The 26,414-nt window shown below is 40.8% G+C and overlaps 1 protein-coding gene across 1 annotated transcript in view; it reads left to right on the top strand.

The window, feature by feature from the left end:
• RUNX1T1 (RUNX1 translocation partner 1) overlaps window positions 1–26,414 on the top strand; it is a 119,271-nt gene that overhangs the window by 647 nt on the left and 92,210 nt on the right. The window contains exon 2 of the mRNA XM_017830606.1: window positions 19,167–19,339. Within this exon, the coding sequence (XP_017686095.1) occupies window positions 19,252–19,339 (88 nt within the window). The 5' untranslated portion in view covers window positions 19,167–19,251. The remainder of the gene's footprint in view (window positions 1–19,166; window positions 19,340–26,414) is intronic.

The raw sequence follows: 26,414 nt of genomic DNA, 5'->3' as shown, positions 1-26,414 counted from the left end.
GTCCCCGGCTCACAAACTAGCACTCCGGATATTGCTCAAGAGCTTAGAAACCAAATAACAGAGTTTTGGTGAAAATAACCCTCCCGGGTACACATTATTCTATAGCGTTAGATTTCTGTCTGGATTTAGGGCTTGCCCTTTTTTTTTCCTGCCTCTCCTCTCTCCAGACCTTAGCTCCGGCCCAAAGCGAGCCGGAGTGCCTGAAATATTTCTGATGGGATTGTTTTGTTTCGCTTGTTTGTTTCACTGCAATCATAGGTTTATGCAGCACTGGTAACATTACTTGGGGCTATTTTGCAAGAAATATTTTAGGTGGTACGCGTCGCCTTTAGCAGCACCGCGATCTTGCAAGTATCTCGTTTCCTAAAACGACAGGATAACGTTAAGAGATTGCATTTCCAGAACTGCACTACAATGTAACTGTGTCATCTTGTGTGACTGAGCCGAATGGTTCAATTCTATAAATTCGTAACAGACCGTCGATAAGGGAGATTGGAAGGATGAAAACCACATTCACAGCCATTTAGACGAGCCTTTGACTTTTGGCGAGTTCGAGTCCTTTTGTTAGTGTCAAAGTTGAGAAACTGGGTTTGGGATAGGGAAGGATTTGCCCCCCTAGGAGGAGCACCCGTGACTCCGTTGCGGAGTTAATTTATATAGAAATATCTGTCGTTCCTGTACTCTCCTTTCCTAAATGTTAGAGAGAAACCGAAAGTAACTAGTGAGACGCAGCTCTTAAATCGCTTCTACTCCAACCAGGAGCTAAAATGTTACTTCCTTTAGTTCACTGATAAGTTTAACGGAGGGAGGGTAAAGGTACGAGGCGCTGAGGCAGCCTCCCCCTCCTGCCCCCCAAGTTGCAGCCGGAGCCGGGCGCAGCGGGACCGCCCTGCCCGACCGCAGCCGGGGCCATCCATCGCCGCGGTGGGGAACAGCCGCCTCGAAGCCGCTCGGATTTCTCTGGTAGAGTAGCCCTCCATCTCCCGGTCCCCAGCAGGCTCTGCTTGTCACCCTCTCCTACCTCTGCCGTGCCCTATATCACGGCACAGAGAGGACCCGTCTCTCGCAGCCGCCCGGCTGTGACGCCTTGAGCCGGCAGCTCCGGCCCGCAGATAGCTCGGGAGCCGGCTGCGATCTGCTGAGTTCGAGGCAGCAAGTCTGCCTGAAAAAGCTGCCCAAGTTTTCCATTGCCAACCGCAGCCGGGCGGGAAGCGCCTGCCTTCGCTCGGCGGTGCGGCCCCAAGGTGCGCCGTGCACGGCTGCGCGCCTGCCTGCGCGGGCAGAGCAGGACGCGGTGACGGGCATGGCACGACGCTGCAGGGGCTGGGCAAGGATGGGTATAGACCTCTTAAGAGCAGCCTGCGGGAGCTGCCGTGCTGTGCCTGGGAAAGCAGCAAGTGCCAAACGCTTGGCTATTGGCAAAGCCCTGGCTAACTGCAAGGATGTCTTCTGAGTCTTGGTATGTACAGCCAAGCGTTTGCTCCAGCAAATACTGGTGTGCTTAATGTAACGCTGACCCCTTTAACTTTTAACATCGCTTCTCCTAATTAATCTGTTCAGGCCCCAGACTTAAATGGCTGTCCACAGCTGCTGCAAATTGATTTATCCCCTGATGGTGGTCCGAGTTGCTGACCAAAGCATTTTTTTTCCCCTCCCCATTTTTGGTCTACTAATCTGTTTTGACTTATTTCCTACTTACAGTAATGCTTGCATGCCTTTTGAAGGACTTAGAAATTATTTGCCTTTGACGTGTAGCTAGAAACATAATTATTGTATTTGTAAACACAATATGTTAGGGCTAAGGGTGAATATAATTTATTTAGCTACACTCTTGAAGCCTTACATTTCCGTCTCCATTTCTGCATCCTGACAGATGCAATGGAAAGTTTAAATGTGCAACTTTGTTAACTGCAGTTTGAGGCAAGATATGAAAGACATTTTTAGAGTTGAATTCTATTATCCAGGTTTTCTGTTCTGCTTTTCTGTTAACGGTTTAGTGAATCTGGATAGACAGAAGATTGAAGCTGGTTTCCAATGGTTGTTAAAGCTGATGCTTGACCTTTCCATGGGAAGTCTGAAAACCTCATTCAGTTTATTCTGGGCTGATTTCCTAAGGAAATCCAATATGATCAGGGAATTTCCTTTAGTCAGCTGAATGTTAAAAAAGTTATAGTCCATCTTGTTTTTGCGTTCTGGTTTTAGCACTAGGTGTTTCTGTGGCTCCCCATCAAAAGGAAGAATAATAGGGAAAAGACCTGAATATGGCTTATTCATAACTGTATAGTCTATGAAGATACAAAGTTGGCAAAGGCTTTGTTAGGTGTGAGACTCACTGCAGATTTGCTGTAAAGGTTTTTAATTAGGAACTTACACTGTTTGATAATAACTTTTCGACGGTCAGTTTCATCATATCTGAATCTTCAGTATAATTGCTACTACTTTCAATTAATGAGTCATTTTTCTTCGCTGTCGTGGGGAGCTCAACCACACAGAAGTGCAAGAAAACACTGAACTCCACTAAAAACCCAACCCACCCTTAAAACTGTTGGTGTTTCTGGCAAACTGGAGCCAGGCGAGGCATACAGGAGATGATGGCAGGACTTCTTCCTTCGGTCCTGAGCTTGCAGAAGGGTGAGAGGCTGGGTTCCCAAGCCGTGAGCACGCTGTAGGGAGACAAGAACCATTCTGTTTGTAATGGAATGCAGACAGCAGTGTTAGGTCACTGCTTCCTGGCAACTACTGCACAAGTTGTTTTTCTTCAAAGGCTTTGAGCTTTTAAATAGTTTCCAAAATCTTTTTAAGTAAAACATTGCCTTCTACCATTTTTGACCACCTTAACATTAACTTGTTTTGTGTCTAAATAATGACCAGTAAAACATCACATGGTGTCTCTCATCTGTGTACGCTTAACACTATGTATGCCTGCGCACACATGAAGTTTTATACTGGGAGTATTGTTTATAGAATAAAGGGGGAGAAAAATAGCTCCACCTGGAGTGCTGGTCAGTGGCTAGTCAGTTCGGGACATTCTTTCCTGTCAAATCCTGTTTCTCACTTCTCTGAAATGAACTTCAGACGACAGGCGTTGAATGCGAAGCTCGCCTCACTGAGGTTCTGTGCAGGCTGCGAACTCCTCGTTGTCAGGCGCTTTGGGTGAAATAGGCATCTGCAGTATTTGCATTGGGGATGGGAGAAAGGGCTTGCAATTGTCATTTTCATCTTTCAAATCCACTTGCCACAGTCCATTACTGTTAAATCTTTAGCTAATTGAATAAGGATATTAGTATGTTGGTATTGCAGGAGCTTCAGATTTTTTAGATGGGGGGGAGGAGAAGATCTTGTTCTTTGTTCTGTGGAAACTTAAGTTGTCATGCGGATATCAAGAAGACTTATTAGCTGAAATAAAACGTGAATTTGGTGTTCTGAAGGGGTTACTTCTCGTGGCTTGGCTAAAAAAATGTGAAAAGATAATTATTTTTAATCTGAATACATTAAAAAACTTTGATCCATTTTAGTTAGTAGCAGCCTGGTCTTTTTCATACAGTCTTTAAGAGCAACCTATAAAATTTAAAAAAGTTGAAACTGACACTGAATCGAGCATAAGTAATGAGAGTGTAAATTCTTAAAACATTGCCTTCCAGATTACATTGCCTTCATGTCTTTTCAAGTGAAAGATCTAAAAGAATTAGTTTAAAAACCGAACTTCTAATACAAAGGGTCTTGGTTTTCCACATAGATGTACCTTTTTAAAGAACTGCTTAAAAAAGGCAGTTATCATGTTCTTATTTACTATAAACTTGATTAGTTTAATATATGGTAGCATAAATACATCAGGAAGTACTATATACTATGTGGTTTTGTGGATAAAGAAAAATGATCAGCAGACGTAAAATCAAAGTCAAAATATCCTGCTCTTTAAAAGCCTTATTTCCTGCCCCCCACCCAATTTTCATCTGACAGACATTGACTTCCATCTTCATTTTTTTTTTTCTGCCATTGATATGAAAGTTTCCAAATAACGTTTAGAGAACAGTGGACATTTTATTAAGGTAAACATTAGTTCAGTATAATGGAGGTAATTGTAAGTGATAAGAGCAGAGCAGGTTATCTGTCTGTTGTTTAAACAGAAGGAGCTATTTTGCACCATTTCCAGTAGCCATCTGTAGAGGAGAGGGGTTTGCACCTGTCTGTCCACACTAATTATAGATTAGGTCCAAAGAAATGAAATTCGAGCAGGCTCTCTCTTAATGAAATCCATAGTGATTTTATTGTAAATGTGTTTTGTGTACAGACGGTGATGGTTGGTCTGTGAGTAAAATAAATTGCTGTATGACTGTTACGTACTCGTAGTTGTAAAGCAGGATACTGCTGCATTAACAAAAGTGCTGAATAAAAATGCAGCGCTCCTTTTAAGTCCTAGGCTTCAGTGATGGCTCTAGCTAGGCTTAATCAAAAAGCTTCACTGTAAGCACCGTCTTTCAGGGGTATGGTTCAGGATAGACTTTTGAGTTATCATCACTTTCATGTCAATGTACTGGCAGGTAGGTGGTCCTTTGGCTGAAATATGAGGTAGAAATGGTTTCATGTTAAATATGTACACACATATATGCAGAGTGTGTCAGAAATACTTTCCTCTGGTTTAACATTATATTACTACAATAAAGTGGAAAGAGTGAGAAATGCATTCTGCAGTAAAAGGTCACGTGAATTTCTACCACATCTGTTTATAGTAATTATGAACATAATTAACATAAGAATTACAAGTGAAGTAATGACAAGCTGAGCTATGAGATATTGTGCCACAATGGTCATATGTTGGAATTCTCACATTATAGCACACTAGAATTCACATATTCAATGCAAGAAAGAAAATGTTAGATTTTTATCTGTTTTAATGCTTCAAAACTTATCTGCCTGGGGCAGATGGACTTTACGCTTTAGAGGAAGGTAACCCATTATTATGAGGGAGTCAGTTGAAATTAAGATTTCTAGCCTGCAGCTTGGACTTTGAGACAGCTGTGCTTATGGAATGCCACTTCTGTTACACATTTGTACTCTGATTGTATTTATTTTATTAACACACATTGTTTTATTTTTAAACGTGAATGTTTTCGCAGCAAACTGCTTACATTAGAAAGGATCCTGGATTAGTTTTTCTTTAGAGAATTGTGATTTGAGTAATAAAACTATGGCCAACATAGATATTAGATGCACATGGTGGTCCTGCGAGATGAGAATCTGACTGATACTAAATTAGTTCATGGAAAGACATGTATGTATTTCAAGGAAAAGCTCTGTAACAGAAATATCAAAAAAGAACAGTCTCTCATTTGTGTATAATAGTTTGAAAGAACATATTCAGAGAGAAAGCTCTGTGTTACCTTGCAGGTTGAATTAATAAGTAACTTTTATTTAGAAATGCATAGAACATATAATTAAGTTTAGGACCTAAGGTTTCAAACGAGTTGACTAACTTTTGTAATGTGACCTGTCTTATTACCTCTAAATATGGTTGTCACACAACTGACAACTGGAGGAAGTTGAGAGAGAAGTGGCCCTTCTTCAGGGTAAAAATACTGGCTGAGGAATGCGTAGTAAATTTTTGACATGTGAAAAATCAGTTTGCCTTTATTGAAATATCAAAGTCCCGGTTTTGCGATAGGAACATTTGACCAATTGCTTTCTTTCCAAGGCTAAAAATATACAGTGGTTTATGAAAAATAAAAAAAAAAATTACCTTGTGCTACATCTCAGTGATACCAAGAGGTTTTCGCATTATTGGATTAGTGGAGGATTTGTGACAGACCCCTTCTTATCTGACATTCATTGCGGTGACACGATTTTCACACACATGCCCTTCCCCCATCTAGGTTCTGGTTTTCACTTTGTATTATGTGTCAAATTCCCTTTATTTCTTTTCTTGTGGAAAAAACTGCTATCTTGGACGAGTGATTTTGGAAGGAGTTCTGCATTGAACAATGCCAGTCTCACTCTAGCGTGCTGTCATTGTCCTCATCTCAGTCTGTGCGGTGCTCCTTTGCTAATGCACAATGGAAATGTGTTTCCTTTACAAATAAGTGTTGATTCCTTGGGAGAAACGTTTTAAAAACTTTAAAACCCGAGTGCACAGAGTATCCTTGGCAGCCTGGTGCTGGCATAACCAATTCTGCTGCCTGGCTGTGTTCTTGGTAGTCAGGCCAGGCTGCTTTGCTGCCTCCCCTCCCAGTACCTTGTGCTAACCCTGTGCTCTTTGATGAATCCCGACAAAATAGCCCCTCTGTTTTGTCAGAACCTGAGTTGTGAAGTGTAAGGACCTACTCTGGTTTACCGCTCATCCTCTGGTGAATGATACAACACTGTAGCGGCAGGGCTGTGTTCAGGCTTTTACACCACTGGCGAGGCTGAGTAAGTTGAGTTTAGGTCGGGACTTGGCCAAACTGGGAGCGGGTACATTCCCTGAATGCTCTGGGAATTTCTGGGCCGAGAGCCGTCGTGCTTCGTGCAGGACGTAGGTATTGTGTGTGAGGTGGAAGCCAGGCTGAAGGCAACCAAAGGGAACATCGCCTTGGTGGGACTGGAAGCGACTCCAGGCTGAGGAGCCCGGGGGAGCCAGAGCTGCGCGTCCCTGCGTCTCTGGCAGGGTCCTTATCCCAGAAAGGTGTCGGGGCAACTTGCAGGGACAGAGCCGGGCCGAACACCTGTCAGAGGTCAGGCACGCACACAGACCTGGGCAGCCCGAGCGCCGCCGCCTTCTCCCCCGGTGGGCGGCGCGGAGGTGGCGCCTCTCCTCGTGTCGGGCGCGGCCTCCCCGGGGACCCCGCGCCGCGCCGGCCCCGGCCCCGCTGCCTCGCACATCCTGGGGCCGCCATCTGGGCCGCGCTGATACCGTAATCGCCCCGATGCACGCCGCCGTCCCGCTCCCCCCCCGCCGGCGGGGCCGCGGAGGCGCGATGCTCCGTCCTTGCGCCGCAGATAAGCTGCGAGGCGCTTGAGGCGCACAAAGCCCGGCCGCGCCGGTGCCTCCTCCTCCTCCCTCCCGCCGCCGGAAGGTAAAATCTCCACCCGCGGGCGGGAGAGGCGGAGAGGCGGGCTGGGGAACACTCCTCGCCGCCTCACGCCGCCCGGCCCGGCTCCCTCGGCGCTGCACAAGTCGATAGGCGCGGGGAGAAGTGAAGATGTAACCACCTATTATCTTCCCCCGGAGCGGGCCGGGGATTTACGGGCAGAGATTAGCCGGTGGGGAAAGGGGATCTGCCTTTTGTTGTGCTGCCTGCCCCCGTCCCCGGGCCGCGCTGAGGGGAGGGAGGAGGTGGCCGCAGAACAATAGGGGTCTGAGGGACCCCACTTTAAACACAGCCCAGGGGGTGCGGAGAGCGGCTTGCGTGGGTGTTGCACGGGACGAGGAGGGGGAGCCCCGGCTGGGGTGGCGGCGGGGCTGTCACGGCCGGGCACCCACCGCTGGCTCACGGGCTGTTTTCAGTGAATGCTCCTGGCTTACGAAATCCCCGCAGAGGATGACAGCGGGCTTTAGGAAGAAAAACTGGCCTCTTTGCTCCTTTTTTTTTTTGGGGGGGGGGGGGGGGGGGGGGGGGAGGATGGGGACTTTTTGTTTTGGACGGACTTTTGGTGGTGCTTTCTAAGTTCTCTCCTAGATTAAGATGACTTGCGTGCTAAGTGTGTGCACGCACGCCGCTTTAGCAAACGGCTTTATCAGTGGTCATATCTTAAAGCAACATTAAACAATTACCTTTATATTTAAAAGTTTGAAATATTTATATTGCCGTTGCACTTTGTCAAGTGTTTGTGCAGATAGATATATAGATATGATCCGGTAACTAAAAGCCTAATTAAAATTTGTTTAAAGCCAGGGGGGCATGTATTCTTGTTGACAGCAGCAGATCGATAGGGTAAGACAATAGAGCCCCATTATTTTACTTCCATTGACTGAACATATTGACATTTCAGGTTTGCGATTGCCTCAGTGAGCATGATGAAACACTGAAATTCATGAACCAACTGTCTGGAGTGGCACATATATTACTGTATGTCATCTCTGCCTTCAGGTTACCTTATCACTGAAGCAGAATGGTAATGGATGGCAGCAGAGTACTTCAGAGGGGTTAAGGCTCTATCAGTTAAGAAGCTGACACATAGCAGGTTTCAGGAGTATCTTTAATTACACCTAGAATTATGTACAAGGGAAGATGGTCCTGCTTACGTGCTGCTGCACTTCAGAGTTTACAGGCTCAGAAGCAGACAGGATAAAAAGGTACTTATATTTCATTTTTTATATACGTGACTTGATACCTTTAACTTTTGCAGGAGCCCAAGGGTTTCTGGTTGTGCTGTTTGCATGCTCCCCATGTGCACCAATGGCAGCATCTCAACCCAGTCTTGATGCTCAAATTCCAGAGCATCTGCTAGACCTTCTCCCAGTCTGAAGATTGCAAAGGAAACAAAGAAAAACTTTAAAATAGATAAATGGTCTTTGAGTTTCCCTTCAACATGCTCTATCAACAGTGCTCAGGGAATTCAATGCAGAGAGACTATAGTGGAATGATACACAAATACACATTTTTTTCCTTAGTATAAGCATCATAAAAAGAAATGTCTTTGCAATATGGGCATTTGTATGCATGATTGTATATAAATGCATATATAAAGAAGACCCACTGTCTGCAGAACATGCAGCGTGTCTAGTATTTCAAAGGCTTTCTGATCATCTTTAAAATCTAGCTGACTGTAGAATGAAGCCCATCAGGGTAAGGCAGAGATAGAGACTGAAATTAATTTAAAGCAGACAAAGAGCAAATACGGAAGAGCCACTAGTGATTTAACTAATTTTTAAAAGTAAGTGGAATGAAAATATAAAATGTATTCTGAGTGTGCCATCTACTCAGCAACTGTTGCCATCGAGTGGACTGCTGATGCCCTTTAAGATGGTAAAAAGAAAACTAGCCCTTTATACCATTTTCCTGAAAATGTTAGGCTTCTGTTTGATCAGCAGGTGCTGTTGAGATGAAAGCCATGTGTAAATTTTCAGAAGGCCAAAAGTGTCAATTCAGAAAAGGAAAGTGATAAGAGAAAATGCAATCAGTTTTCCTGTTTTCAATTTGTGCAGGATTTGAAGAGCTGTTTTGTTAAACTGCTACATCTGCTCCAATATGAATATTGAACTACTTCCACTAAAAATAACACCCTATAATTTGGAAGCCATTGCAATCTTTTGTTAATGCAAGTGGGTTATTTGGGAAAAAAAAAAACCTATTCTGAAAAATCTCCTGCCTAATGTGCATTTTTATTTATCGGCACTTTTATCTTCAGTAGATAAAATGGCATTATACAATTAGGACCATATCTATTTGGACTGCAAAAATGACACTGGATAGCTGAATGTCAGTATATTGGTAAAAGGATTTAACTCGTATATTTAAAATAATGTTATTAATAAACCATGACTATCTTAAAATGGTGGCTATTTTCCCATGGCAACAATGCAGCTTTACTTACCACTGAGAACCTTGTGGAAGTAAAGGATGTTCAGAGTATGACAACATTCTTTGGCTTGTTTCATTCCTAATATAGCTGCAAATCTTAAGTTTAGGCTGATCAAGGACATTTTAGTTAGTGGGGATTTTGCAGTAACTTTTCCTATGGCAAATGAAATGATTGAATTAGATTTGAATGCATATATACAAAAATATTCGCTGCTGTGGAGCTGCTAATCCAAGTGAGTTTTATGACCTGAAAGCATAGTATTGGTAGAACATACATTTCTGTCACAGGCATCTCTGGAGAAAATAACATTATTGCTTTTTAATTAAAAAAAACCCAAAACAACAAACCCACCAACAACCTAATGGAAAGGGTATGTGTTTGTTAATTTTATAAATAAGGGTCTAAATGAAGAATTGACAATTCACTGTTACGTCTATGGAGACTTATGTACATAACATGAGTAAATATGCATAATAGAATGAGAGCTTTTATTGCTTTATTTCAACATAGAGAATTATCCAGTTTTAATATTAGGGTGGGTTTTAGTTGTTGAATTCTGATCTAATCTAGTAGTCAGGAACTCAATTTTTTTTGTAGGTGTCTGTATGGGAAAGTGCCTTGCTGATGCTTTGGTTTGGTTTTGCAGTTGAATTTGTAAGCTTTTGACCTTGGGGGGATTTTTCTCAAAGTGATCTAAGATCAGAAGTAATTAAAATTCAGTAAACTGAAATTTAAATATAGAATGGATTTTGTGTGAGATCTGTGCTTGTGGTAGGTTGTCTAGAAGTCTGTGGCATGTCTACTTTATAGTTTGTATTCTGGGACAATTTATGCACACATGTGCATAAATTTATGTTGAATGACAGAGAGTTAATTATTTATACAGATTTTATCCAAAACTCTGTATACTCCTGAAACATAACAAAAAGCCTCCCTCCCCAGAAGAGTGTTTACATCCCGTGACAGTCACTAGATTCAAATCTTCTCAACATGAAAGTTGTTTCCTTTCCTCCAAACCTTCTTTTCCCCAACAAAGCTAACCCTGTTAAACCTCACCTTCTGTGGGATGTATACATAGTTATAGACATATGTACGAGAAGTAAATATTACAGAAAACATGGCCGATTGGGGCAAAATGTCTGTAGCCTTAAATAGCTCGTGATATCTGCCAACAGCAGGAGCCGTGCTGAGGAGGCCCTACCTCGGCTGACCCGGGGTTGGCGGAGCCTTGGGAGCCTCACGTTGTGCTCGGTGCCTGTGTGGGGCTTTCTGCTCGCCAATATTGGCGAGCAAATGCTCTGTCTCAGAGATACTGTGGAGATACTGTCTACCTGGAGAGTTTCTAAACCAAGGAGCTTTCTGCTCTGGTCATGGGATTTTCTGGTACTTTTCACTGAGGTTGGGGTGGAGTCCAGCCCCAAAAGAAAGATTAGAGCTGGATGCAAGGTATCCAGATTTCCTTATCTAAATGTTCTGAACACATTCATGGGAGTGCTCTTTCTTCTTTGCCAAAAATACTGTGTGCAGTTTTGCTGTTCCTATTGAATAATTGCCATATTTAACTCCAGTGGTTGTGAATGGAAATGTGAATATGGAAAGAATACTTTAATGGGCCCTCTCATTTTCTGTAACACAGCTTGGGATGTCTGGAAAGGAAGGACATCCTAGATATTCAAAATATTTCAGAATACACACAAAGAATCTAATAGAAGTTCTGCAACTTAGTTTTGTTTGTATATAGTTTTTGGACATGTGTGATATGGTGACTTATTTAAGGGATACCTTTTTTACTCAGTATTATCTATTGAATGTAGTATTCGTAAAAGTACAGTTGTGTTACAGAACTGTACAGCTACAATATTCCTGAATGATCTCATATTGCAACATGATGATAGGGGATCTTCATGGGATAGTTCACGATTTCTTCAGTCATTTCAGAAGGTGTTTGATTCATTGCCACTTTTATATCTGTCGAGATTGGTAGACTCTGGTGCTTACAATAAAGTAAATATGCAAAGTTCATGGAGAATAGATAATATGTTCTTTTGTAAATTAGGTTGCAGTCTGGAAAGACAGAAGACTCCACCTAGTGGAGTGGAATTAATATGCACATGGTGGCAGGCAGTGGCGTATAATAAAAAAGGTATCATTTATGAAAAGCCAAGTGGATGCAGAGAGTAAACCTCAGGAATTTTGACAAGCATCTGGGGTGATTGCTGTATGACCATTACAGATTGTACCAGACTGTAGTTACTTCTGAAGCTCTAGGAGGCTTAGGTATGTCTGCCATGTTGGATGTTAAGATGCAGTTTGCATAAGTAGTAGGCAGTACCACTAGCCTTTTTCTTTTGTGGTGCCTTTTATTTGGAGACCTACTGTCTACAGTTTTTGGTTTCTGATGGTGACCACACAGGTGCCCTTTATGGTTGTGGCACAGGTGTCATTTTAAATAGCTTGGGCAAACCCCCCCCAATTCAGCCCCTATGCCACCACTTTTCCCCATAATTACTTATTTTTCAGAATACATTTTCTGGCTTTCATTTCATTTATTTTTGTAATGGCAATATCAGGATGCTGGTTCTTTATGCTGTCACTACAGGTTGTGTGGTACATTGACTAAATTTGTGTGGCCTTCTGGTAGTCACAAGGTATAACCAATTCTCCAATGAAGCATCAAATTACATAGGGTTTTGTACCTGTGCTTTGCTGTCCGTTGGTTTGGTCATGCTGAGTTACTAGGATATAATAGAATGAATTTTAAAGCTGGGATATGAGTGAACACCCAACTTGAGCAACAAAGATACTGTCCCAAAATCCTCTTGGAATATTTATTGTAACATTGAATCACACCTGCATTAGACAAGTTCAGGAAGAGAACTCCCCCAGGCCAGCTTTGGTCAGTGAGGGAGGGTCAGGCTATTGCCAGAAAGTGAGATGGTTAGGGTGCAAAACAGGAGACAGAATGATACTGCTGCAAAGGATATTTGGGAAGAGTGCTCCAAAGAAGCGTTTTCAGTGGCATCCAGGTGGGATTTGTTGCCAGAGCCATTAAAGCATAAGGGTGCCAGAGAAAGCTGCCAACAAATGTGGGGATAATGGCATCTACAGGTTTGCCATCAATGCATGGTAGTGCCAAGGTGATTTTTTATTTTAACGGTGACATTGCTAAAAGTATTTAAGGGTAATGTTATAGAAAGTGTTTTAGTGAGTGAAGTCACTGAGTTCTAGGAACCATTAAGCAAAAGCTGTTTCATGACTGTACTATTTATTATTTTTAAAGCTTGATGGCAAACCACTTAATGCTGGAAAGGCATGCTGCAACCTGTATTAAAGCATTGCTGTGGGTGTGAACAGGGAAACCATCCTACTGAACTGAAGAGCCTAGCATAGTTTCTGAATGTTATATGCGTTTATGTGCGCCATGATAAATTAATTCAACTCCGTGGATCAGCAGAGCTTATAAACATGGAATTAAAATACTGGAGCTGAGAATTTCCATGGTATTCACATGCCCAATTCTCACTGAAAATAGTGTTTCTTTAAATGCCAGTGTGAGGGTCTGGACTGTCAGGCTGTCTGTGCTCCCATCTCACATCTGTGATCTTGACAATACTTTGTTGGATCGATTCTGAGACTTAGATCCAGATATGTCCCTAATAAAGTGGGCTAGCTCAGGTCTTAACGTAAAGCAAGGCATTCTTTTTGAATTGTAAATCACAGACTTACCTGATGAGACTTCAGTATAGAGGAGAGAAAAAGCCTATTGCTTCCCTAAAAATACTCTCAAGAGATTTCTGTTGCGCCCATGGGGCCAGGATTCTTCTCAGCTTGTGTATCCCAAGAGCTGTGTTAAACTGTGTTTAAGCCAGCTGCCTGCTCCAGATTTTTCTAGAGAAGTGCACAGCTACAGTAAATAACAGCTACAGTAGTTTTAAGGAGGGAATCAATGTAGAATTTTCCTTCCACGTTCTGAGATTTATTTGTCCCATCCTCTTCACATGAGCAGGTTTTGATGTTAAATTTCTTTGTTGTTTTTTTTTTTGTTTTTAAGTCCAGGCCTAAATTTGACCATCTCTTACAAAGCTATTGTTGGCCACTATTGTTTTTATTATCCCATAACTTCTCTGGGAAGAGAAGGATGGGCAGGACCTCAGTGACATTGCCAGAGCAAATCATCAGTGGCTGTGTCTGCCCCCTAGGAGGTCACAGGAAGCAGGTGGCTGTGTTAATTGTCCTCGCTCCCAACTCTTGTCCTTCCTGGAGGTAATTTAGAAGTGGTCAGGAAGTGTCAGGTCTGCTGTGTCTCCCCAGGTTCACTACTTCAGGCTTTCATAATGATTTGAGGTATATGCTAGGCAAGGGAAACTGCCTGGGAATCCTTACCGTCCTTCCTAAGCTGTGTGGCTACCTGGCTGGGAGGGCTGAATGTCTGTTCCTGCAGAGTGTGTCTCGTGTTGCAGCTGGAATCCAGCAGAATAACAAAAAATTGTATTAAAAAAAAAGTATTTCCCTATCATACAGTGTCTTCCTTCTTTAAAGCTATTGATAGAAATCCTAGGTAAGAACACTACTAAAACTCAGAGGTGTGTGAAATATTTCTGGAATCTATAGTCCACTTTTATCTGGTAAGGAATGTAAGTGCATTTTCTGCATAGGCCAGTTTTAATTGTCTTTGTTGCAACTGCAACAGGAGTAGTGCGGGATCCCTAAATGGCACTCAGTGCTGTGCTTTTGAAAATCAATTAGGGTCTTGCTACTTTGGATGAGCTTCTTGTGAACAGCTTGCTTGATTTTTTTAGCAGTGAAGGTGCACAGCGTTGCTGAGTATCTCACTGCAAGTGTCACACCCAGTGCGGTAAGCCAGGCTTTGAACTACCAGTAATGTTTCTTTGAAGTGTCTTTTGGAAAGTATCCACTCATGTTGGAAGTGATGTGAGTTGAGTAATAAATATCATACTAGTTATTTATGTGACATATGCATTTGGGGTGAAAACTGAGCTCAGGTGTACTCTTGGTTTTACTGAGACTACTTGCCTAAAGAAGGTGTGCTGCAGGATTATGTGCCTGGTGAATCATACTGGTTTCTGAATCACTCTTGGAAAATACCAGCCTGAGGTACTAACAAATAGTGAATACACTGTGCTTGGACTGGTGCATTATTTAAAGAGTAGCATTTAAAAGCAGAATATTTTGTAAAATGTTAGTTTAAAAACCACTTAGAAATTTACTTCCATCAAACCAGGAAAAATGCCTCCTTCAGAAGGGAAAAGTTGTCAGTATTGTGGAAGAATATCTAATTTTTATCCAGCTATTTGTTATTTAAGCTCCCTTTTCAGTGCGAGGAGATCAGCTGACAACAGCAGCAACCAAATCATGTTTGCAGCTGGGAAATTACAGTAGACCCTAAGATCTGCAACTGTCAACCATGAACACAGATGCCTTCAAAGTTCTGTTTTTCTTCCATGTGGAAGTCGTTGGCATGGAACAGATGCCTTCATTTTGGAGAAACCAACCGCTCGATCTAATTGGGTCTCTCTTCTCTTGTCCTCTAGGGACAGTCTCTCACAGATGAAATTAGATGAGAGAAGAGAAAAAAAAAAAGACACAGTCATACACACTCGCACATGACACGAAGCAGGAGTTTTCAGAATCCCTCTGTTTTGTCACGTGGAACTGTATTACAGCTGGAAGATTTCACTCCATTTTTAGCACTCTACACACATGATGATGATGCTATATGAAAAACATGCAAATGAAAATATATATCTGTCCAAAGTTTATTATTAATTTAGGCATGCTTGTTTAGTAATAAGCATATGCAGCCCATATTACTTTAGCGTTACATGTTGATTTCTATCAGTGCTGCAGTCTCAAAAATTTAAAGTTAAATGGCAGAAGAGACAAGATGCTTAAAAAAACTTTTGTGTCAGTGGTGGAATCAAAGTATTTTCATTAAATTGTTTGGTAGTTGTTAACATGTGAGGGAAAAAACAAGTAATGAACTTCAAATTTCACCTAGCATTACAGGCATTCAATTAAGGAAGCACCTTTACAGGAACTTCAGCAGAATTAGTCTGATGAACACCTGTGATGAGCCATTGCCGGGAATCTTGTGGTAGGGTACTGAAGTGACTGTGTCCTCTTAAATGCAGATACTTAAAATGAGATGATGGTAATGGGACTTGGAGGCTCTAAGAGAGTAAGAGAGAGGGAGAATCTGCCTACCCCGTGCCTATCAAAGGCTCTTGTCGCTCCCTCTCCCTGCTCTGGTGTAACAGCTACCAAGTCGTTGTGGTTTATGTTATTTAGTACTATTAAAATAAATTAATACCAACTTTAGGTTACCTTAATAAGCTTGGTTGTGAACTGTGACAATCAGGCAGTGCTGTTTATTCTTGGGTAGAGTGGGTGTCTCCAGGAGGTGGGTGCAGCAGGGATCAGGGACTACCAGGAAGTAAACTGCCGCTGCTGGTACCAAGAGCCTGGAGGCTTGTCATCTCTGAATGCCTCTTCTTTCTTGAGTTTTATTTTCTAGCACAAGTTGGGTTTTTTTTGGTTTTGATTTTTTTTTTTAAGTATACTGCTGTTTGATGTAATAATCTATGTTTTATGTGATGCGTTTACTACTACTGTGGTGCTTCCATTTCTAAAAAGTAGAGCATAAATGTCACTAGCAATGAAAACTGTTGTCTTGGTCCTGCCTTGGTCTGGATAGTTGGTAGAAGGCAGTCTGCTGTTTAGACATTTGATGTATCTGCATAGCTACAGTGTGCTGTGGTCTTTAGTTTCCTGCTGACCCCCAGGAGCTGTGTGGGTGGAGGACGTTTGAAGGGACTTCTAGCAGTTAGAAGGAAGCCCCAGGTAAACTTAGTTTTGAACTGATGACTCTTCAGCTTTTATAAAGGGAAATTCTTTGTTGTAGGACTCAGGTTCCAAGTCGCAGAACTTGAGTGCGACAGTGTGCTGCTCTTAGTGTTGTATTTCTGAAGAACCACATATTAAAGGAAAAATTTAAGTGGAGAAATGCCTAGGTGATGAAGGGATTTCTGGTGGTAACTAGGAAGTACAATAATGAATGATTTCTTTTGAGGCTGATCCTCATATTTGTAGTCTTTACATCCTATTAATTCCTTGAAAGATAAGCTGATACAAGAATGATTTGCTAGAGCCAACAGATCTTCTAAAAATCTTGGCTCGGGTTTTATCCCCCTTCTCTCCACATATAAGATAAAAGCACTGTGAATATGAGGTTAACTGAATTCAAATAGAAGACTCTCTAGAGTTATTGCATTCCTTAGAAAATAAATACATTTCTCATATGGTTGAGATTGATCAAAAAAGTATTCTGTATGCCAGTGATTACATTCCCATCTGTGATTAAGGTTTTCTGTCTGCATCTGGTTTTCACATTATATTTCTGTAACAAGAATCCTTTATATGGCAGAGTTCACTCTCTGTATTTTCTATTAGCTGCAGCTTGAACTACTGCACGGATCGCAGATTTACACATGTGGTTTTCATTACTTCATACCATTGAGAAAAAGTAATATTTGTTTGGGAAAGTATGTTTTTCAAAATTTCCATGGTAATACAACATGTTGATCCTTTTTTAAAACACTCTTGTAAGACTACAAATTGTTTGAGGCATTCTGCTTTCAGTGAAGTTCAGACATTGGACAATTTTGTGTGTACATTTGAACAACAGCAGCAGTTTACAATTCAGGAAGCAAAAATATATTTAAGAAAGGAGATTAGTGTAGAATGGGTATAGCAGAATGCATCCATCACTTTTGAAAACGTGGCATATAGAAAAAATGAACATGGGTCTGAAACAAAGAAAGAGTAGTAAGTTGAAGTGATGTCTTCATTGTAAAGTGGATGACAGATGGGTACTTTTTTTTTGGAGTCAGAATTTTTTTACAATAAGAGATTTTAAGTCTTTCACCAGCCATGAAAAAGGAGTATGCTATTCAGCAGACACAAACATTGAATTGTTATATGTTACATAATTTAACATATTTGATCATAATTGTTTCTAGTGGCCAAATCAGTAAAGGTTAGCAAAACATGAATACATCTTTAGAGATGGCTGCTGTGTGTAATTCTGAATCCAAAATATGATGTTAATTTAATATTCCACTGTAAGACCGTATTTCAACCAGATTGTGCTATCGTCACTCTGTAGAAAACTTAATGTTTAAATGATTTCAGTGACATTATTAGGGCCACTTGGTCAGTGAAGGATTTTTCAGTTTCGGTAGGGGCATGAGTTTATTGCCATAAAAATCAGATGAAACAATAACAACAATTCAGAGAATGTTGTATGCATTTATGGAAATGTAAAGTGTTATGCAAAAGTCTGGGCAATTGAAAAGTACACAGTTCACGGTAAGGCACCACTGAAAGGTAAATTTATTGCCTGTGTGAGAACATTATGACAAGTCGAGAACTTTATACTAAATTAAAATAATTTTAGAAAAGTAGTTATTGTACACAAGTTGAGGAGTCCTAACCATACTTTGCAGATTATTTTACAAATACCAGAGGCAGTTGTGTCACATTGAAAGCTCCACAGTTGCCAAATTCTGGGTAGAGTCCTGCAGTTCTTACCACTTGTTTTCACTAAAATCAGTGGAATTTTAGCTTCTCTCAGGGCTGTGGGCCACTGGAAAGAAAGGACTTTGGTGAACTTCTTTGTTCTGAAACCTTAACTTGGGAAGGTTTGTTTTGATTTGGGAAGGGTGCTTGTTTGTGGGATAGATTGCAATTTCTAGCACAAACACAAGTGATCTTTTGCAAATGCCTTTGGGCAATGCATTTTTTTGCAGAAGGATCTAGTCCAGAGAGGGCTGAGCTGGGTTTCATGCATGCAGCTGCGGCAGCTCCTTATGCATGCTTAACTTTATGTCCCGAAATACCTGAGTAGTGGTTGCAGACTGAAGCATGTACGTAACTGTGTGTGCCTGGCTCTGAAAATCTTTCTGTCTTGACATAATTATGAACCCCTGAAAAGCATATTAATGTCTTGGAAAACCTGACAACACTGTAATACAGACTCATATAAATGACAGAGTATTTGTGTAGCCCAAATAAACAGTTTCTGTAGGTGCTGGAGTGGGAGGGAAATTGTCTTTTCAAAAGTGGGAGGATGATTTGTAAATATATCAATAGGTTTTTGATCTGCCTTTCTTTGTTTAAATGTGTTTGCTGTTATGACTTACAAGTACAAATCAGTATAGCAATGTCTAAATTGGAAGGTCTCTCTTTTTAGTAACCATGTTCATTTAATAAATGATTCTCTAGAGCTTCTGTTCAACCAGGTAAAGTATATACTATTTTATATTATGTAAATGTATTCAAACCCAAGCATTTTTATAGAATTGACTACTAGGTATAATATAGGCTACCCTTAGTTTGTTGCCTTCTGTATGTCAACTTTTTTAACAGAGCAAGTTGTGAAACAGCCTTTGTCGAAGAATTGATGCAGTTTTAAAGTGCTGCCTTATATTAGCTACAAAAATGTGGTTAATTGGTTTAGAATGATAACGTTTCTGTCTTCCCTTTTAATTTAAAAGACTACTATTATAATGCAAATGAAGGGGTGTGGTGCTTCAAACTGGCTGTGATATATGCTTTTTTTTTTTTTTTTCATTTGTTGTTGTCAATAGAAAAGATTGATCTCTGGGCTGGTGAACATAGTATCTGTCCCAGTCAGAAAAGGAAAGAGGAAATTAGCAGAGCGATTGGTGGAGAATGATATCTGTCAAAAGAAACACTTGGAGAGCACTGAGTTTAGTGATAGGTGACTGCCGGAAAAAAGGGAACTTTGAATTTTGTCAAGGTAAGGAATGGAAAAATATTTGATTTTATTATGTGCATACCTTTTAGAACTTATTTTTAATGATTGTACCTTGCCTTGTAAACTGTAATTAAAAAATAAATCTTTCCTTTTAGCCTCCAAAGAGTCTGCCTAAATCAATGAAGGCGCTGTCTTCATTTTAATATCGCTGAGAAAGAGTACAGCAATGCCAATAATATCCCACCAGTGATGACTTTTCTAAAATCTTAAATATACGTATATGTGAAATTTTTAACTGTGGAGTTCTTTTTGTGTTTTTGATGACATAGTTGCTCTTTATATGTAAATATTATTGGCTGGGTTGTGGAAATAATGAAGTTCAGTTTCCTGAACTGTGAGGTGGAACAGTATTTGCAACCAGGTTAAGGGACAGTTGTAATCACATTGGCATAACGCTTGTTTGTAATTTAGTGGAGGCCTCTGGTAAACTCATTGCATTGGGAATCTGTGATAAATTTGATTGAGATGATATTGAGAATGGATATTTCTGCTTCTTGTATGTAAAGATTTTTACTGGAAAAGTAAATCTGCTATTGAAGGACAAAATTTCTAGATAACGCATGACTGTCATTCCTATCTTTACTGTAACTTCATTTTTTCTCCTAAAATGGTGTGTCTGGATGGCAAGAAACTGCTAAACTGATTTTAAGTGCTTTCCAACACACTTGGATAACTTTCTTTCTCAGTACTGGACCATATCACCTGACATAACTTTGACAGAGTATGATACCAAAATAAGGTGAACAGTGTCTGAATACTCTAGGCTATGCTCTGGTCAGTTTTAAAGGTAGCTAAGCCTTGATGATATCACTTTCCCACCTGAGACACCATGGCCCATGCTGCTCTGTCTGTGGAGTGTGGAGAGGTGGAGAACAGCTGAGAGCGCCAGTGGGAGCCTCTGCACATCGCCTTGTGGAAAGGGGCTGGGCCTGAGGTTTTGTGCACCAGAGTGAACATACTTTTAAAAAATTAAATCCTATTAAAAATGAATTTACATTCTAATTCGAGTTCCTAGCTCAGTTTAAAACAAGTAAGTGCTTCTCTGGGACCTTCCTGTACTCAGGCAGCATTGGAAGAGAATGAATAGTCTTAGCAGGGTTTCTTCTTGCATTTTTATTTTGCTAATTTAGCAGTGTGTAGCTTCTGACTAATTCTCCTTTTTACTATCTACAGTCTGTTTTTCAAAGTGCAAGTATACCCTGTACAGGTGGTTGTTGGTTGGTTTCTTTTGCCATATGGGTCTTTATAAAGGATTTTAAAAATAAATAAATATAAAAATAAAGATATCATGCCTGAAGCATGCAGTGCTGGCATACTAATGGGAAGCTTATTGTGGTTTATTGCTGTCAGAGCACCTGCAGGATAGTGGAAATTTGGGAGAAGGGCTTATTTTCTAATATCATTCATTTTTATAGAAAGGGAATTAATATGCCTAAAATTCACTTCATCTTTATAAAGCCAAATGATCTGATGGTACTACTGAAGTATTCATAAATGGAGGGAACAGCACCTTACCTTTCTTATTCACCATTGTGCCTGTATCATGTGGGTACAGGCACATCTCTGCCATTGTGAAGTTGCTGTGTACTAATTGATTCCCTTTCCTGTTCAGTTCTATCAGTGTAGCCTTATACCTAAATAAACACATCCTCTCTATGACAATTCTTATAGAGTTAATGATACTGTATAGTTTTCACCGTGATAATGAAGAATCCGAAACTGCTTTGTAGCTCTTAGAGAGTGATCAGTGGTGAAATGTTGTTAGGTCTTTGGGCATTCCCATTTCGACATTGACTTGAATTGAGGTGACTGGGTAAGGTACCTACGTCTGGATGTATATGTTTTTCACATGCTGAAAAATTTTAGTCTTAAGTGGCCCAAGAAGCTCCACATTTTCAATGAATGTTTGTTTTTGTTAATATGAATGAGTGATTTGAGGTGAAGCCAACACTATTAGAGCTTAAGTTAATATGGATCTTGCTGTGACCAGGATTTGACTTGCTATTTCATACCAAAATGGAATAAAAGGCAAAGTAAAAGGTGTTTTGAATCTATTGCCTCCTTGAAGTAACAGCCTCTTGTAGCACTGACTACCTCTGCTGATGTGACCCCTTTCAAGCATCCTCATCTTTGTTTTGCTGTTTCAAAGTCGTCTTTTCTTGGTTTCCTTTTTTATCTTCAAAACAATTGCTTGCTTACCAATGTATCTTAAAGAGTACAATGGAAATAATAAACCCCCCTTCTAACATACCACAGATGCAAAAGAGGACAAGTGTATTATAGGCAGTGAATTGTCCTTACAATCAGATTTTCATCTGTTCATGTGGTGCACACCTGTGGCTTGCTGGCATTGCTCTTGATTGGAGTGTGAGAGAGCTTAATAAAAACCAAAGCCTGGATGACAAGGAGAGACTCCATGGCACACATGGGTTACTTCACACCTCGTCAGAAAGTGAAGTTTGAAATAGCTGGTTTGGAGAGTTCTCTGGTGTGAGAAAGTGTGTATGGGTAACTCTGCAAAGGGAACCATTGCCCTACTCGTTGCTACCTTGCAAATAAGGCATTTTTCTCTGTAGGTCAGGTTGATTTGGGCAAGTTAAGAGCAGTGGGCGATTTCTGGGTGAGCTTACTTTCTGAGCCAGTAAGAGTGTCCTGGGCAAGAATCCAGCTTTTGAAGTACAAAGAAAATAACCCATAATCTATATAAAATGCTAGCGGATGGGGAAGGGAGGAAATTTACAGAGAATAACTGAGTTCGAGAACAACTGTGTTAAAAGTAGAATGTAGAGGGAGTGTGTGTGTGTGTGACACTAATATTTATTTTCATTTGAAAGGACGATCTTTGAAGCCTTTGAGGTGAGCAGAGGACGAGCTCTCGCAGTGATATTAGTAAACTGAAACCAAGCACTCCAGCTCAAGTTCCTTTTCCAAAATTATTTTTTCTCCTAAGTTTGCAGAGTTTGGGTTCCTTCTCTGTGCCCCCCTCCTCCCTCTCCCTCCTCCTTTTCCCCCAGTGTATTGTGGCTCTGATAACGTTAATGGGCTTTGCCCCACATGGAGCAGCAAGTGTATTGTACCACTGCTCACTGATCCCAGGTCAGTGTGATGCGTGAAATCAATTTATTTGAATCTCTTTGCCTGTATAGGAATTTGGCAGCGTGCCAGTTGTTTTCATTTAATGTTCTTTGTGTTGAACACAGACAAGCAGGCATGCTTTTGTACTCCTCTTTCTTCTGGGCTCTTCTCTTTTCAGCCAATATTCTATTCTGTGGATTTTTCAGAAAGAAGTAGCAATGTGTTGCCTTTTTTAAAAATCATTTTTGTTTAAATAGCCTCTAAAGAGCATAGAAACTAGGTCAGTCACAGAGCAGCCCTGTGTAGGGTTTTCACCAAGTATAGGTGGTAACACCTGCCTTTTCCCATTTTTTAAATTTGGGAAAAAAAGAGAAAACACTGGTCTATTTTTCTAATGCCCGATTCTATGATTTATGTCCTCTTGTAAGACAAAGACTCTTCAATAATGCTTAAATCAGAATAACTTTATTTCTAAATAAGTAAATGTCTGGCAGTTGGTTGGATGAATTGGCAAGACTTTTCAGAATCTTTTTCATTTTGAGTAATGACCTTAAACTAAACATTAATTTGAGAATCCCTTGCCTCATTTTTCTGTCTGTTCATCCCCTCCCCCCGATAAATTTAATATTTTGAATGGCTGGCTGAAGAACAACTACCCAAAAGTACCCATTTCTTTAATTTTTTCCTTCTTTTTGTGAAAAAGCAGCAAAGTGTGCGGAACAGAGCAACTAATTTAGCCCTTCTTAAATGGGGGGAGTGGAGGTGGGGAAAGGAATAGCTGCAGATATTTCCAGGAGGATTTGTTTTAGAGCCTGGTGTGGGGAGAAGCAGAGCAATAGAAGACTCTGCTGATGCTCGGGGTGGTTGCTGCGGAAGTTGATGTGCAGAACCGCGGAGCCGCGGCACAGGGGTCAGACTCGTACACATCAGCCCTGTTTCCTTGTTTAATTACCTGAAGAGCAAAACATCCAGGCTGGGAGTGTGTGAAAACCCAGTATCTCGAACAGCAGTTTGCTGCTCTGACATCCTGCGAGGCCAGCCCCGTCTGTCCGCAAACGTCAGGGCTGGTTCCTGACAGCGGGCTATCTCTGCCGGGCCTCGGTTCCTTCCATTCAGGAGGCATTGTGTGGAAGAGGGTTTGGTCAGGAATTTGAGGTTCCTGCCGGTTCTTCCAGCCCGGACAACCCTGTGACAGATAGGCTTGACTTTTTTCTTTTAAAGAATAATAATAATAAAAAAAAATTGGCTCTTTTTAGTTTTTCCCTTGTAATTCTGGCATTGATATAATACTGACTAAAACAAAACTTGTTAACCCTTTTGCTTCTGAATTTGTGCCTTTTTTCTTTTACTTGATTCTTCCTCCCCTTGCTTGACCTCTTTTTTTTTCAGAGATCAAGTCTTCTGAGGAGCAAATGGAGGTGTAGTTAGTGCTATGCAGCAATTAAACTTTTGAAAATGGTAATTTTTTTGTAGTTATCATCATACTTGGCATATTAAGTTTGTCATTTTCAGCATGCTTGGCAACAATATTTTTCTTCATCCCATGGATTCAAGCCAAGCCACTGTTTGTTTCTGGCATGGCCCATTAAACAGTAGTGTCAGCTATCAACACTTCCATTCTCACTATTCGTGTGATTTTCTTAGGTGTCCAGTTTGATGTTCAATTTTAAATGTTGGGATAGGGTCAGTTATAGCCCTTGCTCCTCGTAGCTGCTGTTTATTGAGGTCACTCAACAGACTGAAGGTGCAGACAGGGCTCTGTGCATCACTCAGGTTTGCATCAGTAGACTGAAAGTGTTCATTGGGATGTAAAGCTCACCGTTACAGCTGGAAGATACTAAATGTTTATTTAGGCAAAGGCCTTGAATAGGTGTTTGGAGGTTTCTTTGGGTTTTTTTGTGTGTGTATGTGGGTGTGTTTGTGAAGAATGATAAATGAAGAATATTACTGTTATTTGTACAATTTTAATACTAGAGTTTATAGCATAGTGGTGTTAATCGTTGTACTGTCAGAACTTAAGATCACCAGTTACAAGTAGTAGAGAGAGAAAACATAATTAATAAGGCTTTCCAGCAAAAATGAGTGTAGCATGTGAGTATTGCCTTTTATTGTTGTGGGCAGAAGCTGTTCCAATAACGATATTTGTGGTTGTAGGAGTAGAGAAGGAGAGTTGAAAATTAACGAAGGTTTCATTTTGTTTCACGCTGAAAGCTTTCAATCCAGTCTGTACAGTTATGGCAGCAGTCTTGGATAACGTATTCATATGCTAGGGATTTGGGGTACTTTGTAGGTGAGATTGAAATCTTTTGTGCAGTAACTTAGATTTTCCCTGCTATTTCATTAGGAATTTGCAATACAGGTATAAGGGCATACTTTTCTTCTTGCATACAGATATTGCCAGGCGAGGGTTGTGGGAACCCTTCATTGAGAGCTTTCAGCGCACATAAGCAGTTGGGAGTCAGCAGTAGAGCAGTGGAACCAAAAGAGTCATTGCCATCTATTGTGCCACTAATCCTCTATCTGAGAAGGATTTGCAGGGGATGGTGCAACAAAAGAGCTGTTACAGTGTTATCAGATTGATAATCATGATCTGATGAACTCTTAAATATGTACATAATCCTTCACCTTTAGAATCAGACCCCTTTCTTTATTACGAACTTCTTAGGCTACTCTGGTGTAAAGGTGCCTTTAAGTAAGTGGATTACTTAGACATGTAGTTTTAAATGTCTTTATCCTGTCATACTGTAAAGAAGCTGTAATTTAAATAAGCATTGTGTGTTTCTATAGGATGAAATTCACTTGCCCTCTTGAAATTACTCAGTAGTTGACGGATGTCTTACTAAAATAAAGGCATTAATAGTAAACACCAACGTACTGTACAATGGTACTGTTGTGATGTCACCAGCACTACTGTGTGTATAAACGCATAAGCAGATGTGCTTGAACTGTCCATGACCTGTAGCCAACCATTGCCCACCTCAACCAGCAGCACATTAAATGAAAGTTTTTCTTGGTCATGTGGTAATGACAACCATCACATTGTCTTTCCTCCTACTCATCGGGTGTCTAGTGCCTCTTTCAAAATGGCAGAAAATTATAGCCCTTAAACCATGGTTGCCACTCAAATGCCTCAGAGATAATGGTTTTAAGTCAGCACTTGCTTGAAAAATATTTATCTTGGCCATCTTGGTTGCAAATCTCTGCTGTGACAATCTTGGTTAAGGAAAGTTTTCTGCAGATAATGGTTCCCAAGCTGGTTTGGGATTTATTAAAACTGACACCTTGCATTGTGCCCAAACACTTACTGCTGCTCTTTGCAGATGTTCTCCTAGTATGAAGTGCTGTAATTTGCTCTTGGTATGAAATTATACTTCATAATCACCTCTTCATTCTTCTCTTGCTTCTCTCCTGAATGGCTACAATGAAGCACCATGTGTAGTACAACACAACAAGGTAAAAAGAAAATACATTTAAAGGCCTGTGTTCCTCAAGGCTCCTCTCAGTTCCTAAAGAAACAAAGATTTAGTATGTTAATTTTCCTTAACTCTTATGGATTAGAAGCAGTCAGATTAGAAGCACAAAGATTATTAGGTCAACACATTGTGCTTCCAGGAAGCGTGGTGTGCTCCTCTGATTGCACATTAAGTGGATCCCATTCTGGCTTAGTTTTGTAAAGGAAACCTAACAGGCACAGTGTTTGTCCCTCAGTGATAGAGTGCTGGTTGTTGCAATTTCGTTTATGTGTTAATTGTGGATAATATTTTATGGTAGTGCTCCCAGTTTCAAATCCTGGAACTTCTTCTAGCTTTCAGGGTTAGCAGAGGTGGGAGAGGATGAATGTCCAAGGCAGCTGGAACAGAGCACATGTCATGTAGTGAATTGGAGAAGGGAGATGTGCAGCAGAGTGAGGAGATGGTCTTATGAATTTAGGAGCAGATGTGATGGTAGAGAGAAAACAGAGGGGACTGAATGGAAGAGAGAA

This window comes from Lepidothrix coronata, unplaced genomic scaffold, assembly GCF_001604755.1.
Source record: "Lepidothrix coronata isolate B3197 unplaced genomic scaffold, Lepidothrix_coronata-1.0 Scaffold181, whole genome shotgun sequence".
Taxonomy (NCBI): domain Eukaryota; kingdom Metazoa; phylum Chordata; class Aves; order Passeriformes; family Pipridae; genus Lepidothrix; species Lepidothrix coronata.
The sequence above is the reverse complement of the archived record's forward strand: the minus strand, read 5'-3'. Positions and strand labels throughout refer to the sequence as shown.